At 38.1% G+C, this 15,340-nt stretch overlaps 1 protein-coding gene across 27 annotated transcripts in view; it reads left to right on the forward strand.

The window, feature by feature from the left end:
- Window positions 1-15,340, forward strand: part of LOC110837355 (uncharacterized) — a 75,709-nt gene that overhangs the window by 50,809 nt on the left and 9,560 nt on the right. For 14 of the 27 annotated variants that reach the window (XM_087358286.1, XM_087358280.1, XM_087358290.1 and 11 more), the window contains 5 exons: window positions 718-952; window positions 1,995-3,188; window positions 10,323-10,416; window positions 13,305-13,539; window positions 14,758-14,871. In XM_087358286.1, the coding sequence (XP_087214412.1) occupies window positions 3,152-3,188; window positions 10,323-10,416; window positions 13,305-13,539; window positions 14,758-14,814 (423 nt within the window). In that variant the 5' untranslated portion in view covers window positions 718-952; window positions 1,995-3,151 and the 3' untranslated portion in view covers window positions 14,815-14,871. Of the gene's footprint in view, window positions 1-717; window positions 953-1,994; window positions 3,189-10,322; window positions 10,417-13,304; window positions 13,540-14,666; window positions 14,872-15,340 lie in introns of all 27 variants that reach the window. The other 13 variants (XR_015537733.1, XM_087358300.1, XM_087358301.1 and 10 more) reach the window with 7 other exon arrangements.

Consider the following 15,340-nt stretch of genomic DNA (forward strand, 5'->3'; position numbering starts at 1 on the left):
TCTTCCAAGTTCCATCTTGTGCCTTATCCTGTCCTATCCCTGCTCTCTTCTTTCTTCTCCCTCCTGTTCTCTCTCACCTTGCCTCTCCTTTCCTCCTCTGTTCTGTTCCCTGATTCTGCCTTGAGTCCACTTGCATCTTCTCTTCTCATTTCTTGAGTTCTCTCATATTAAGACTTCATTGCTTTCTTCATGTGTTGTCCGTTGTCTCCTACTATTTGCTGCCCCTGTCGTCTTTGCTCATGACCCAGGGGGTAACTCAGTCACTTTTGTGACTTTGTTATGGACTGGACGACCAGGGGGTTCAATCCCAGACAGGGCAGAGGATTCCTCCTCTAGCCCCTGCGTCCAGGCTGTCTCTGGGTCCCACCCGTCCCCACAAGCACTTGCATGGCGTATAGTGGGACAGCTTCATTTATGTTCTCTCCTCTTCTCTTTTCTCTTCCCGTCCATTCGCTGCACTGTTCCTTATGCTTCTGTTTTTCTCTTCCTAATTTCTAATTTCTCTTCTCCTCTCTGTACCCTTCTCTTCCATCTTGTTTTCTCCAGTGTTTTCTTCTTCTTCCCCTTTTCTCTTCTTATTTCTTCTTCTCCTCCTCCATTCTCTCTCCTCTTTCTGGTCTTGTCTTGTTTTTTAAGGTGTGGGGAGACTTGAAATCCTTTCAGACTCATTTCCACTTCTGGTGAAGTGACCACTGTTTCTGTCTCTCGTTCTTCCAGGAAATGGAGCATTCTTCATTCCTACTTGCAGTTGAGCCATTTCGTGTGGAGTGTGGATACTGACTTCACCATTCTAGTTTTGCCGCGTTCCAGGGTTCCCTGTTGGACAATACCGTGTTGCACCAAGTGGGACAACCCCTTACTTGCGTTGCCCGCCCCCCACGACGAGGACGTACTAGAATGGACTTGGGGGGCAGCAGATTTTGCCTCTAGTTGTCCTTCACACAGACAGCAAGTAATCATCTTTCAGATTATGTTATTTCAGGAATTTACTGTTACTTCACATTTTTCGCTTGATTCGGTTTGTGGATGCACACGTGCACCAGTGTCCTGTTTAGCCAATGAAGGATGCCTCTTCACATGAAAACATTTCAAGTTGAACTAGGAGCCCGTTGCAGACCTAACTGATTTTACGTGCCAGCTATATGAAAGAAAATCCACGAAGAAGAAGTTTGCAACTTCCAGATTTTCAGAAATGCATAGACAGCCTGCATTGTGATGGAAACAATCTGTGAAGTGGGCCTATGCGTTTTCGTGGACATTAACTGATGCATCATTCATTGTTACACCCCCTCGCCACGGTGAGGCACAGGACATTGAGGGGGGGATATGAATTCCTCGTCCGTCTTCAGGAACAGAGGATTCCATATCCGAAATAAAGGGCACATGTTGGAACCCCTCCCAATGCCGATACTGCTCTAACGTGCTTCAACCGAGAGTCGACTCATTGCCTCTAGGGCCTGAGTCGGAATGACGGTCTGAGCTCATGAAGAACAATAAGAGCATCTTTTGGAATACCAGTCCACGTCTCTTCATTTCACCACATCCTTCCCATCAGTTCTCCAGATAGGGATGTTTAGCTATGTGCAATTAAGTTCCTAAGGATATATGTTCTCCCTCCCTCTGCCCCCCCCACACCCCCACCTTGGCCCCTGGGAATCCTGTCTTGAGTCGACTCTCCGGAAGCCTGTGCAGTTGATGTGAAATAATAGGAGAGCCTTTCATGAATAAGGAGAGTAAAATCCTGCCTCCGCAATCACTGTTCAGTTGCATCCTTGGGACTTCTCAGTATGCATTTGTTGGCACATCCTTTGTGCATTCCTGTACCTCTTCGCAGCTTCCTCTCCTGCCAATGTCTGACCCCCCTCACCCCGTGATTTAACTAACATATAGAAACGAGCAGCAGATTTTGCTAACGGCCATGTAGATTCTGGTCCTTATTTTACTAAAACATGATGCATTTTTGTTTTCCTTTCTCTAAGGTTACGCTGTCTTAGTTTCAGGTGTCCTCAAATCTAAGGAGTCAACACTAGACCCACGTCTGTGTACTGAGAGAACTGTGCGGACGGGACCTGCGCTTGTTTTGAGACTTGGGGACTGCGATCGCTGGCAATGGACACACGTAAATTTACAGATCTTTTGGTGTTAGAGTTTGCCGGCCATGCATCATGCATGCAAGACAGACAGACAGAATGAGGAAGAAGGAGGAACCCCGAAGCACATGAAGTGAGTAGAATTAGGTATTGTGTTGGTTTGTTAGTGCTGATAGATTATAAGTGACCTGTTAATCTGTACGTGTGTGTTGCCAGTTGTGTTTGTACACATAGTTTTCATTGCTTAAACATGCCGGGAGCTGTTACTAGCCCAATATCATAACATCCTGTACCTTGTTAAGTTACGCGAACACTTCATCAGAAATCAACAAGTACTAAGCTCAGTGCCACGTTGTCCTGTTGGAAATCGTGGCATGCTTCCAAGGACCGTATACAATGTAACGAACCTGCATTTTTTACACGAGTGTCTAGACAGTCGCTTTTTGACTGCATCCACGATCATTATGGACGAAATTTGAGGAACGATAGTACATTCTTTTAACTGATACGCATTCTGGAGTGTCGCGGATTTGTAGCCGTGTCGTAAACCAAAGCTTTGTACTCTGAAAGCTGGCAATTAAGCCAGAACATCCATCCACATAGGTCTATGATAAATATAAATGGAGAGCCAAGCTTCATATACCTCAAAGAAATCTACCCTAATATTTTGAGGGACATCAGTCAGCCTAATCCTTCCCTTGGATTATACAATTAGCATAGTAACAATATTAATCTAGTCTCTTCCTTCTCTAACCTATTGAGAATATGTTACAGTGATAAGAGAATTTGATTTGTGTCGATATATTCCAGTATTTGGCCGACAGCGTAGGACTCTGACTATGTTTTATGAAGATTTCTGTTTTCCGGGTTGTTGCGCCAAGTAGAATGGTAGATGTTTACCAATGTTTCAGAGGGGGAAGCGGTGCTCTCTGGAATGCTTCCGGAGTCCTCGAAGAGCGTGAATGAGGGTCTTCCATTACCGGCTCATGTGAAGTCCATCTTCCCTGTTGAAGTTATCGGGATGTAATTGAATCTCGATGGCTTCCCTGATTATCTGATTTATGTGGTTGTCACCAGTCTCCTCCACAGCACTGATCTGTAAATGAAAGATTCAAATGCTTGTTAAGAATATAACCATTAGGCACATGAGAAACGCACGCAATCACAGTCACAGAACAAATTTGTTTCTTCATCTGCTTCCATTGATCTTCATCCTGCCACTCTGACACAAATCTCACAGAAAGTACTGCAGAAGATAATCGCGGAACACTTGAAATCTAACCCTATCTTCAATTCGCTTCAAATACTTAACTCCACCTCCAACAACCTCCTGTCACTTACCCTCCCTACAAAACAACCACAATCCACAATGAACACAGTTCAGTCCAAACACGGCAATACTTCCAGACAGTTGTAACTCCTCTACAACATTTCATTCTGGTATGTTTCAAAATTATTTCAATAATATATTTTATTTTATTTCTATTTTACTAATATTCATTTAGCCTTTATGTTATTTACATTACAGGCTGATACATAAAACAACAAAACGTTCACCCACACTAAAGTCATATTGAGCATGATGTACATATACAGAACAACATCGAGTATGTTATTAAAATGGAATAAAAGTCTGGAAAGGAACATCGTTTGATATCTGGTGAAAATCTGATAAAGTGTACGCCAACATAATATATAGAAATTGCATTTAAGTTATTTATTGTTTTGAATCTTTATATAATTATATACACCTGAAGATAGTTCTTTTAGGAACTGAAACATGTCATAAAAAATGGAAAATGATGGTCTAATGTAAATCGAATATTTCGGTAAGGAACATCATATTTTAAATGTTAATTATTGTAATATTTTAATATTTAATAAGAATTTTATTGTGATTAGACGGACAAGATTTAATATATACTTATTATATCACAATATGACGCAACTTTACCATCTTATGAATAGTTGTCAAACTAAATGCGTTTATCAATATATAAACATAATACGTAAATTATTAAAATGCAACGCCAACATCAGATTCAACAAAATATGTTTAAAAACTAAAATAGTACCAAGTTACGCTAAAATCAAAATAAAAGGAAATAACCCAAATATCTCATTAATAAAATACAAAGCTGAAACATCATACATGATTTTATGAATCAAACAACTGTATAAAAAGAAACAACATTTAAATATACTAGCATATCAAAAACACTTAGAAGTCGCGAACATGTGGAAAGGCTTTTGGTTAATCATTGAAAACAAAATAATATGTAAATTACAAACTGAACTCTCCAAATTATACCAGAAATAAAACGACAAAATACAAAAACTAAAGGCTAAAGTACAGAATAATAATAATGATAATTCTCAACCAGAAGTATTACCGTATCCTTTTTCTTGCCGGATTAAAAATCTTACAAACACCCAATTCACACAACATGAATACACGTTACTGAGCAAAGAATTAAAATACAACCTACACCACAAACAAAAAACATGGATCAAAAATCTATCATTGGAAGCTGAAACCGCTGTGAACTTAATACCTATACATAAACAAGATTTAATATATACTTATTATATCACAATATGACGCAACGTTACCATCTCATGAATAGTTGTCAAACTAAATGCGTTTATCAATATATAAACATAATACGTAAATTATTAAAATGCAACGCCAACATCAGATTCAACAAAATATGTTTAAAAACTAAAATAGTACCAAGTTACGCTAAAATCAAAATAAAAGGAAATAACCCAAATATCTCATTAATAAAATACAAAGCTGAAACATCATACATGATTTTAGGAATCAAACAACTGTATAAAAAGAAACAACATTTAAATATACTAGCATATCAAAAACACTTAGAAGTCGCGAACGTGTGGAAAGGCTTTTGGTTAATCATTGAAAACAAAATAATATGTAAATTACAAACTGAACTCACCAAATTATACCAGAAATAAAACGACAAAATACAAAAACTAAAGGCTAAAGTACAGAATAATAATAATGATAATTCTCAACCAGAAGTATTACCGTATCCTTTTTCTTGCCGGATTAAAAATCTTACAAACACCCAATTCACACAACATGAATACACTTTACTGAGCAAAGGATTAAAATACAACCTATACCACAAACAAAAAACATGGATCAAAAATCTATCATTGGAAGCTGAAACTGCTGTGAACTTAATACCTATACATAAACAAGACCAATTGCGTCACTTAATTGCAAACAACATTGAACACTTAATAAAACAAAATAAAATCAATACACAATATAATAAGATACACGTAAACGAATGGAAAACAATAAAGAGTATAAAACAAAAATTACAACAAAAAGAATTGACAATTACACAAGCAGATAAAGGAAAAACTATCATTATTCTTTCTATAGAACAATATCAACAATACATTTCACAATTTATCAACCAAAATTCATTTACAACTTTAACACATAATCCTACACCAAATTATCAAAAAGAAATCCAGAAAGGAACCCAAAAATGTAAAAACATTTGAAATCCACCAAAAACCCAATACTACAACCACAGCGCAACTTCACCTACAATTACAGCACTTCTCAAATTACATAAAAATCCCTATTCCATAAGACCATTTATAAACTGGACATCAGCACCAGCTTACAAAATCTCATCAAAAATAGCCAATCTCTTAAAGGATTACTGCAACCTACCAAACACTTTCAATGTAACAAATTCTGTAAATTTAATCAATGAACTTAAAGAACTCAACCTTAATAAAGACTTACAAATTTGTTCATTTGATATTACTAATATGTACACTAATATCCCCACAAATACTTTACAAGATGTCATATATAATATACTAAACAAACAAAACATCAATATACAAATAATAAATTAAATTAAATTAGTAACGAACATAATTATTAATCAAAATTATTTTCAATTCAATAATCAGCATTGGCAACAAAATACAGGACTACCCATGGGCGCTCCCACTTCAAGTATACTATCAGAAATATTACTTCAATATTTAGAACACAACAACATAGTAAACATATTAAACAAAAACCACATACAATATTATAGCAGATATGTGGATGATATATTAATAATTTACAATAGAAGAAAAACAAATATCCAACTAGTCCTTGATGAATTTAACAACATAAATCAAAACATCCAATTTACAATAGAACATGAACAAAATAATAAACTAAACTATTTAGATTTAACTATAATAAGGAAAACTAAAAACTTTGAGTTCAGAATTTACAGAAAACCCACTACCACGAGTACCATAATTCATGCTTCATCTTGCCACCCTATTGAGCAAAAAAGAATGCCCATTAATTATTTAATAAACAGGAAAGATCTATACCCAATATCCACAACAAACAAACAAATAGAATTAAATATAATACAACAAATCCTCAAAGAAAATGGATATAACAACAACAACTTTTTAAATAAAAAACGACAAAACTTAACGACAATAATAAAAATAAAAATGAAGATACAAAAAGATGGGCCACTTTTACATATATAGGAAAAGAAACTAAATTCATAACAAAACTATTCAAAGAAAGCAAATTAAAAATACCCTTCAAAACAAATAACACAATAAAAACTTCCTTAAACAAAAACCACCAACACCTCCAACAACCTCCTTTCACTTACCCTCCCTACAAAACAACCACAATCCACAATGAACACAGTTCAGTCCAAACACGGCAATACTTCCAGACAGATGTAACTCCTCTACAACATTTCATTCTGGTATGTTTCAAAATTATTTCAATAACATATTTTATTTTATTTCTATTTTACTAATATTCATTTAGCCTTTTTGTTATTTACATTACAGGCTGATACATAAAACAACAAAACGTTCACCCACACTAAAGTCATATTGAGCATGATGTACATATACAGAACAACATCGAGTATGTTATTAAAATGGAATAAAAGTCTGGAAAGGAACATCGTTAGATATCTGGTGACAATCTGATAAAGTGTACGCCAACTAGAAATTGCATTTAAGTTATTTATTGTTTTGAATCTTTATATAATTATATACACCTGAAGATAGTTCTGTTAGGAACTGAAACATGTCGTAAAAAATGGAAAATGATGGTCTAATGTAAATCGAATATTTCGATAAGGAACATCATATTTTAAATGTTAATTATTGTAATATTTTAATATTTAATAAGAATTTTATTGTGATTAGACGGACAAGATTTAATATATACTTGAAATCTAAAGTTGAAACACATCAGTAAGAGTCGCAGTACTTCTTCACTTCTCCGTCGTCTTCCTTTCCTTCTTCTTCGTCTTCCTCCCCTTTTCCTTCTACTTCATATATTTCTTACCCTTCTGCTGCTGCCACTTGTGCTCCCCCACTGGTGGTGCTTCTGCTGGAGCCACTTGTTCTCCCCCGCCCATGCTGCGTGTGTTTCAGCCACTTTTTCTCCCCTGCTGGTGGTGCTTCTGCTGGAGCCACTTGTGCTCCCCCGCCCATGCTGCGTGTGTTTCAGCCACTTTTTCTCCCCTGCTGGTGGTGCTTGTGATGCAGCCACTTGTTCTCCCCCGTTGGTGGTGCTTGTAATGCAGCCACTTGTTTGCCCCCGCTGGTGGTGCGTGTGTTCAAGCCACTTGTTTGCCCCCGTTGGTGGTGCTTGTGATGCAGCCACTTGTTTGCCCCCGCTGGTGGTGCTTGTGATGCAGCCACTTGTTCTCCTCCGTTGGTGGTGCTTGTGATGCAGCCACTTGTGCTCCCCCGCTGCTGCTGCCGTTGCTGCTACCTACAAGAGATCTGAATTAATTGTTTGAGGAACAGCAGTCATCGTAATCAACCCCCTCCCCTTGCATTATTAATTTAGCACGGTGACATAATTTTAATCTAATCTCATACCTCTCTATCCTATTGAGGATTTGTTACAGTGATGAGAGAATTTGATTTCTTCTTCTCAAGCTCTACAGTCCACTGTGAACTTAAGCTTCCTACACAATTCCTCCCCAGGCATGACGATCCTTAGCTACAGTGTGCCAGTTTTTAATTCCCATAATTTTCAAATCTATTTCATCTTTCCACTTTTTACGTGGCCTGCCTCTCTTTCTTACTCCTTCCATATTTGTTAACATAATATATTTTTTGGCATTTGTTCATTCTCCATTCTTACAATGCTCCTGTACCATCTCAGTCTGAAAGATTTGATAACTTTTACAATATCTTCACCTTCTAATATATACTCTATCTCCTTATTCATTTTTATTCTCCGGTTTTCTCCTTCCTTTGTGTGGCCATAAGTTTCCCTAATTAATTTTATTTTGATTATTCTAAGGGCTTTCATTTCATCAGCCGTCATTGTCCAAGTTTGTGACCCATAGCTCAAGATAGGATATTCATTTTTGTCTTTCTTGACAGAAGTTTAGATCTAAAAAGTATAATATGTGCATAATATGCACAGTTTGCTAACATGATTTTATTATGGATGTCTTCCTTCAATTTATTGTCATTATTTATTACTGAACCCGAATATGTAAAAAAATATGAACGCCTTAAGTATTAATATCAGCTATTGGAAGATTCTGAAGATCTCTTCCTGCTAATAATGTGAACATTTTCAAATATTCAGTTTTCTCTTCATTTATTTCTAATCCCATTTTCTTTCCTTCGCCTTCTAATGCAACTGCCCTTTCTTTCAGTCGTGATATATTTCTTGCAGTTAGTACAATGTCATCAGCATAGGCACATATTTGTTTGGATTTGTATACAATATTTCCTTTTTCAACAGTTCCTTCTAAGACTATACTTAGTGCTATATTAAATAGTGTTGCTGATGGTGCATCAGCCTCTCTTACACCGACCATTGTATTAAATGGCCTACTACTTTTACTGTTGTCTTAACTTTCGATGTGTTACCTTGTAAACTCATTTTCACTAGTCTTATTTTCTTTTCTTGTATACCATAATGTTCTAAGTCTGTAAGCAGTTGATTTCTATGTATTCTATCAAAAGCTTGTCTAATGTCAATAAATATAATGTGTAAATTCGTATTATATTCATAGCTCTTTTCCATCGTCTGTCTCATTACAAATATGTGATCAATAGTACTGCTGTCATGTCTGAATCCACATTGGTAGTTGCCTATTGTCTCTTGAATATATACACTAAGTCTTAAGAGTATAATATTTGTTAAGATTTTGTATGTTACATTTGAATGGGTAATCCCTCTGTAATTACTACATTACATTTTATCTTCTTTTTTAAAAATTGGACATATAAGACCTTCTTTCCATTCTGATGGCATTCTTTCTTTCTTTTTTCTTTTTTTCCCCCATATCATATTTATTAACTAATGTATTCTTGCTAACAGAACTTGGCTTCCTTGTTCTATTAATTCTGCAGTAATAGAGTCCTTCCCCGGAGCCTTGTTATTTTACAATTATATTATTCATTCCTACTTTTACTTAATACATGTTGGTTTATTCAACAAAGGGCTGAGCTGTTAAATATTTACTATCTCTATTATTTATTTCAGTACTCTCATCTTATTTATTTTAGAGCTCTTCAAAATACTCAGCCCATCTATCTAAAATTTCCTTTTCACCTCCTATTAATTTACCTTGCTTATCCTTACATGCATTGAGTTTTGGTTGATTGCCTATTTTTATATTTAAAATTTACCTATAAAAATTTTCTATTTTAATTTTGAGAATTGAGTTGTTCTATTGTTTGTAATTGTTCTTTCCTCATTTCTCTTTTCTTCTTCCTACATATTGTATTGGCTTCCCTTCTGTAGTTGTTATATATTTCACAGTTTGATCTTGTTTGATGTTGTAACATTATTTTTCTAGCTTCATTTTTCTATCATTGCCAAACCAATCTGCATTTCTTCCTTGTTTCTCTATTCCTATAATGTCAGTTGCAGATTGTTTGATTTTATTCCATTCTAGTTCCACATTTTCTTCCTCATCATTTTCATTGTCCAAGACAACACGCTGAGATTAAGAGAATTGATATGTGTAGATATATTCCAATATTTGGCCGGAAGGATAGGAGTCTGACAGTGTTTTATGTGGTTATCTCCGGTCTCCTCGGTAACACCCATCTGTAAATGAAAGATTCGAACGCTTGTTAGGAACATAACCACTAGGCACGTGAGAACCACATGCAATCACAGTCACACGATAAGTTTCTTTCTTCTTCTCTTTCCAGTGGTCTTCTTGCTGCCGATATTGACACAAATCTCACGGAAGGTGCTGCAAAAGATAATCAGGAAAGACTTGAGATCTACAGTTGAAATTCAGCGGTAAGTGTCGCAGTACTTCTTCACTTCTCCCTCCTCTTCGTTTGTTTCTTCTTCTTCTCCTTCCTTCTCTTTTCCTTCTTATCTTCTTCCTCTTCCTACTCCTTCTTCTTCTTCATTTGTTCAGTCCTCAGTTCTAATTCTTCTTGAAACTAATAATTTCATGATCAGTGTCTTAATTTATTCTTATGTGCTGCTTTTGTTTAGCTGTGTTCTTGGCGTCCATCACACTCTGAGTACATGATCTCAAGACACTTAATAGCCTCACACACACCCAGACAGACAGTGATGAATGGGACTGTGATCTTTTGTGAATCGTGAGTGAAAGCGTTAGATGACTGACAGTATGCCACATTGTGCTAATACAGTTTAATTGAGTAATTGAAGAGCTGTGGCGTATGCTTGCAACAGTGAAGAAAGTGTTTATTCTCACCACATTGACGCAGTTGTTCATGATTTGTGGCAGGAATGGGACGTGCTCCTGTCTAGCCACTGGCTGGGAGAGTATTCCGGAATACCACAGTGAAGTGGTCAGATAAATCTCGAGTCATGTTACAGATAATTGCGTGTGCAAAGAAGAAGTTGAATATCAAGATTCCTTTACTTCCACTTTCATCGAAAAGACTCTGGTAAGACTGGACAATATGTGCAGCTGGCACTGCAGAGCAAACTTGCTAACGAATTGAGGGCCCACAACAATGCTGTCTCAGGTTGGAGGTTCAGGAAAGTGTTGTTTACGGCTGATTAATGATTAATAGAATGAAACATGTGGCTACAGCTAAGCTGTACCCCACGGTAGTTAATTGAAGACTGCCGATCACGGGGAAATACGATGGCAATGGGATTTCTGGTCGCAGACGCAATCTAGCTACTGTGCAACTGGCTACCAACAAACATCAATCTACGTCACAAACCAAACAACCAACTAATATCTACAAGAGCACTAACCATCATTACTCAACCATAACTACAAACCCACAATCACTACCATCAGGGCTATGAATCGATCTACTTGATACAATCAATACACTACTTGTGAGACCAGAAATCTCATTGAGCAGTTTTGCACGTAAGAGTGAAATTAAATGTAGTCCGGCACTAACGATGTCTGTGGAGGCGTATGCATCCAATTATGTAATGTCCCTGTCTTTTCGGTTTCACCCCGCAGTGAGCGAAATCATTTAGGCTATTCATAATATCTCGTATATGCAATTGATGGACCTAATTTTGGTCACGTTTATGATAGTGGATGAGAAATTGCTAAGATTTAGGTGCCAGAGGGTATCATTGGTGGCATAGTAACTTAGGAAACGAGACGGAGAGGGAGAGTCGTGTGAAAAGTGTAATACCGCATTGTGGGCGTAATGTCTCACCAAACAAAAAAATATCAGTTCTGTTTGGAAGAGTAGAGAAAGTCAACCTAGAAGAAGAATAAGCAGCAGGTAGTGGCCATCACTATTCTACTGAAATAAAGTTGTAGCTGCCCTTGTTACCTGCGTTGGATTTGCCAGATATCTCGTGTTTAAGAGAAGGTAATGGATGTACAGAACTTGCCTGAGTCGGCATGTCACGCAACATCTTGGAAATGAGATTGAGAACAGTCTCAAAGTTCTGAGTTGGCCAACTGAAGCAACGGGAGGGTCGGCCAAGTGGGAGATATACCCGATGAACCCTTTCCCTCAAGCGGCCAATAAACGATGCCCGCGTGCAGTGTCTCCTAACAAGGTATTCAAGAGGACATTGGGAGCTGAATGCCAGGACTTGACTTAGGAGGAGGGCGTGGGCAAAAATAGCGTGACAGGGAAATTGTGACCGCTGCCACTCAGCAAATGTTCTGTTGCGTGATTGCGTTATGGGAGTGTTGAAGCATGGGACATGAACACAGACACACACACACACACAATACAGTCTTCTGACACGTTCTCTCTTCAGTATTGTCGACAAATTTCTTGTGATCTCTCCTATTCTGTCATCTCTCCACTTGTACGTTCAATACTCTCCTCTGTTTTAGTCTGTCTGCTTCCATATTCTCCTCTCTGCAGCATCTATGTGATATTCTGTCTCTTCACGTGTCCTCCTCTGTCTTCTGTAAACTACGTCACACGTCACGTTTCATCTTCTGTTGAATCTGCCACCTCTGCAGTTACCTCTGGTACGCGTCCTGTATTCTCTCCTCTTCCAAGTTCCATCTTGTGCCTTATCCTGTCCTATCCCTGCTCTCTTCTTTCTTCTCCCTCCTGTTCTCTCTCACCTTGCCTCTCCTTTCCTCCTCTGTTCTGTTCCCTGATTCTGCCTTGAGTCCACTTGCATCTTCTCTTCTCATTTCTTGAGTTCTCTCATATTAAGACTTCATTGCTTTCTTCATGTGTTGTCCGTTGTCTCCTACTATTTGTCGCCCCTGTCGTCTTTGCTCATGACCCAGGGGGTAACTCAGTCACTTTTGTGACTTTGTTATGGACTGGACGACCAGGGGGTTCAATCCCAGACAGGGCAGAGTATTCCTCCTCTAGCCCCTGCGTCCAGGCTGTCTCTGGGTCCCACCCGTCCCCACAAGCACTTGCATGGCGTATAGTGGGACAGCTTCATTTATGTTCTCTCCTCTTCTCTTTTCTCTTCCCGTCCATTCGCTGCACTGTTCCTTATGCTTCTGTTTTTCTCTTCCTAATTTCTAATTTCTCTTCTCCTCTCTGTACCCTTCTCTTCCATCTTGTTTTCTCCAGTGTTTTCTTCTTCTTCCCCTTTTCTCTTCTTATTTCTTCTTCTCCTCCTCCATTCTCTCTCCTCTTTCTGGTCTTGTCTTGTTTTTGAAGGTGTGGGGAGACTTGAAATCCTTTCAGACTCATTTCCACTTCTGGTGAAGTGACCACTGTTTCTGTCTCTCGTTCTTCCAGGAAATGGAGCATTCTTCATTCCTACTTGCAGTTGAGCCATTTCGTGTGGAGTGTGGATACTGACTTCACCATTCTAGTTTTGCCGCGTTCCAGGGTTCTCTGTTGGACAATACCGTGTTGCACCAAGCGGGACAACCCCTTACTTGCGTTGCCCGCCCCCCACGACGAGGACGTACTAGAATGGACTTGGGGGGCAGCAGATTTTGCCTCTAGTTGTCCTTCACACAGACAGCAAGTAATCATCTTTCAGATTATGTTATTTCAGGAATTTACTGTTACTTCACATTTTTCGCTTGATTCGGTTTGTGGATGCACACATGCACCAGTGTCCTGTTTAGCCAATGAAGGATGCCTCTTCACATGGAAAAATTTCAAGTTGAACTAGGAGCCCATTGCAGACCTAACTGATTTTACGTGCCAGCTATATGAAAGAAAATCCACGAAGAAGTAGTTTGCAATTCCAGATTTTCAGAAATCTATAGACAGCCTGCATTGTGATGGAAACAATCTGTGAATTGGGCCTATGCTTTTTCGTGGACATTAACTGATGCATCATTCATTGTTACACCCCCTCGCCACGGTGAGGCACAGGACATTGAGGGGGGGATATGAATTCCTGGTTCGTCTCCCAGAGCTGAGGAATCCATATCCGAAATAAAGGACCCAAGGCGGAAACCCAGCCAGTACTGATACTGCTCTGAAATTACACTGAGTTCGAGTCAACTCATAGCTGCTAGGCTCTGAGGCAGAATCACAGTCTAAGCTTATAATGAACAGTGGCAGCATCTTTGGAATGCCAGCCAAATTCCCTTTATTTCATCACACCCTTGCCCTCACTACTCCAGATAGGAATTTGTAGCTATCTGCAGTTTATTGTAATTGATGTATTTTCAGTATGTAGAAATCACGTATTCTGAATGATTACTTTTGTAATTATGTGATCCAAACTTATATTAAGCAGCTTATGATTTCATTCATTTCTGTCACAGGAGCAAAAAATGTAGTACCTTCAGCTTGAATGCATTTCGCTGAACCATACCCCATGTCAGATGTATGTTCTTTGCAGACTTACAAACCATTTCCCTACATAGCTTTCCTCAACATCCTGGCTGTCCTTCATGATACCTAAATTGTGCACCTGCCATAATTTTTTGTATTTTGTGAGGCATCAATTTTACATTCATGGATCTTTTGTGAGCTACATTTACAGCCATAATATCTGCTACTCCCCATCACTGTTTAATGGAACTAACATATGGTTACTATCAGCAGCATTTGATACATTTCAGGTATGTGTTGGGACAATTTTTACTTCAGCATGATGGCTTTTTTTGAAAAATGCTATGCTGTTTTTGTTTGCAGATGTCCACTGTTCTTAAGAGTCAACAATGGACCCCTTTGTCAGGGTACTAAAAGGATTGTGCATTTTGGGCTTCTACCTGTTTTGTTACAGGGACACTGCAAATGCTATCATTGGTCTCATGTAAATTTCCAGATCATTTCATGTTAGTTAGACTTTGCCAGCCATGCATGGAGGACAGGAAGAAGAACCCCACCAACACATGAAGTAAGTATTAGTGTATTAGTATGTTAGTACAGATAGGTTATAAATGATCTGTTAATTTGTACATGTTTGTTGCCATTGCTATTTTATAATTGTGCCCGTAGCTGATAATAATCTAAATAATAAGTTATGGGTCAGTGGTTAAAAATCTCCATCATATATGCCCAATTTTTGAGCAGAATCAGTCAATTAGTAGTTTCCCCATGGGTATTCATGTAGCAAGGTGATGGATCATTAATCTTAAACCCCAACGTCATTTTGAGGGTATGGTTCAGTGATAATAGAACTTCATTTGTGATATTTTATTCAGATATTTGACCAAGTGAATGGCAGTTGTGAATGGATTCTATATTATTCTCAACAGTAAAAGAATGAAATCATGTTATAGCATGACAAGTAGTTCCCAGAGAACCAAATCATGCAGAACCAGGAAGGGCTTGCCTTAACACTTTTCCATTACTTGGTTCAGTCA

Source organism: Zootermopsis nevadensis, unplaced genomic scaffold (assembly GCF_977971745.1).
Source record: "Zootermopsis nevadensis isolate Lab colony 2312 unplaced genomic scaffold, Znev_1.0 Znev_ptg000029l, whole genome shotgun sequence".
In the NCBI taxonomy this organism is placed as follows: Eukaryota; Metazoa; Arthropoda; class Insecta; order Blattodea; family Termopsidae; genus Zootermopsis; species Zootermopsis nevadensis.